Raw genomic sequence first — 1,113 nt, 5'->3', positions numbered from 1 at the left:
GTAGAGGCCCAAAGACCCTTGCACCTTGTGCAAGCTGCCAGGCGGGGTGCACCCCAGCCGCGGCCCTGAGATTGACACCCAGGCGCTGGCCAGCGCGCAGGGTGCAGCAGGCCCACCCCGGAAACCCAGCTGCTGAGTCCCGGGCTTCAGAGGATGGAGATGGCAGGTCCCAAGGTCAGGGCCAGAGCTGCACCCCCTCTGCCCAGCGGCTGCAGGTGCAAGGCAATGGAGACGGAGCCCAGAGCCAGCTCCGGCCAACACACGTTGCAGTTCCAGGTGCAAAAACACATAGTAGATGCCGGCCTCAGACACCACCAGCTCCTGTGTGTGCTCATCGTAGCTCAGGCCCGGTGTCAGGAACACACCTTTCAAGCCAGGATCACTGTACCAATGCAGGAGCCCTTTTGTCAGCAGCGCTGCAAGAGGAGGAAGGGGGGAGGGTTATCCTGAGCAAGGATGTGGCAGGGGCACAGCCTGGGGAGGGGGTGGAGGGGCTCTGAGGACAGAAGGGTTCTCAGAGGGAGGAAGGGCTGGAGGATGGAGGGAGGAAGGGACAGGAAGAAGGGGGGAGGCTGTCTGGAAGAGGGAGTGGGAGGCTGTCAGGAAGAGAGGGGGGAGGGGGGACACGGAGAGGGCTGGGGGTGGAAGCTGAGAGACTTTCAGGAACAGGAACCTGCAGGAGGATGTGCGATGCAAAAGGGGATGGGAAGGGGAGGGTAGGGCTAGGGACTCGGGGGTGAAGGAAGGGGGTTAGAGAGGAAGGTGGGGGGAATGGGACAGCATGAAGGAGGGGACTTAGAAGGAGGAGGGAAAGTGGGCGGGGTGTCAGGAAGGGTGTAGAGAAGAAAAGCAGAGATTGGGAGGAGAGTCTAAAAGGGGCAGGGGAGGGAGGTCTCTGGAAGGAAGGCGGGAAGCGAGTGGGAAGGAGAGGGTGAACTTCCCAGAGGCCAGTGGGAGAGACCAGAGCAGGATGGGGTTTGGGGATCCCGCCCTAGGCCTGAGCGGGTGGGTTTTAGTGGGCAGATGGAAGTCAGCTGAGAAGCAGCGGGAGCCCAGAGAGACAGGTGTAAATGGCATAGAGGGGAGAAGACAGCTTTCAGAGGGAAGGAGTCG

The 1,113-nt window shown here is 61.6% G+C and overlaps 1 protein-coding gene across 1 annotated transcript in view; it reads right to left on the bottom strand.

The window, feature by feature from the left end:
* The window catches only part of TNFSF9 (TNF superfamily member 9), a 2,999-nt gene that overhangs the window by 750 nt on the left and 1,136 nt on the right, over positions 1 to 1,113 (bottom strand). Inside the window, 3 exon segments of the mRNA XM_014466449.2 lie at positions 25 to 169; positions 171 to 239; positions 241 to 416. Of these exon segments, the coding sequence (XP_014321935.2) occupies positions 25 to 169; positions 171 to 239; positions 241 to 416 (390 nt within the window).

The sequence above is a fragment of the Myotis lucifugus genome, unplaced genomic scaffold (assembly GCF_000147115.1).
Source record: "Myotis lucifugus unplaced genomic scaffold, Myoluc2.0 scaffold_341, whole genome shotgun sequence".
NCBI lineage: Eukaryota > Metazoa > Chordata > Mammalia > Chiroptera > Vespertilionidae > Myotis > Myotis lucifugus.
This window is presented reverse-complemented; position numbering and strand designations above follow the sequence as displayed.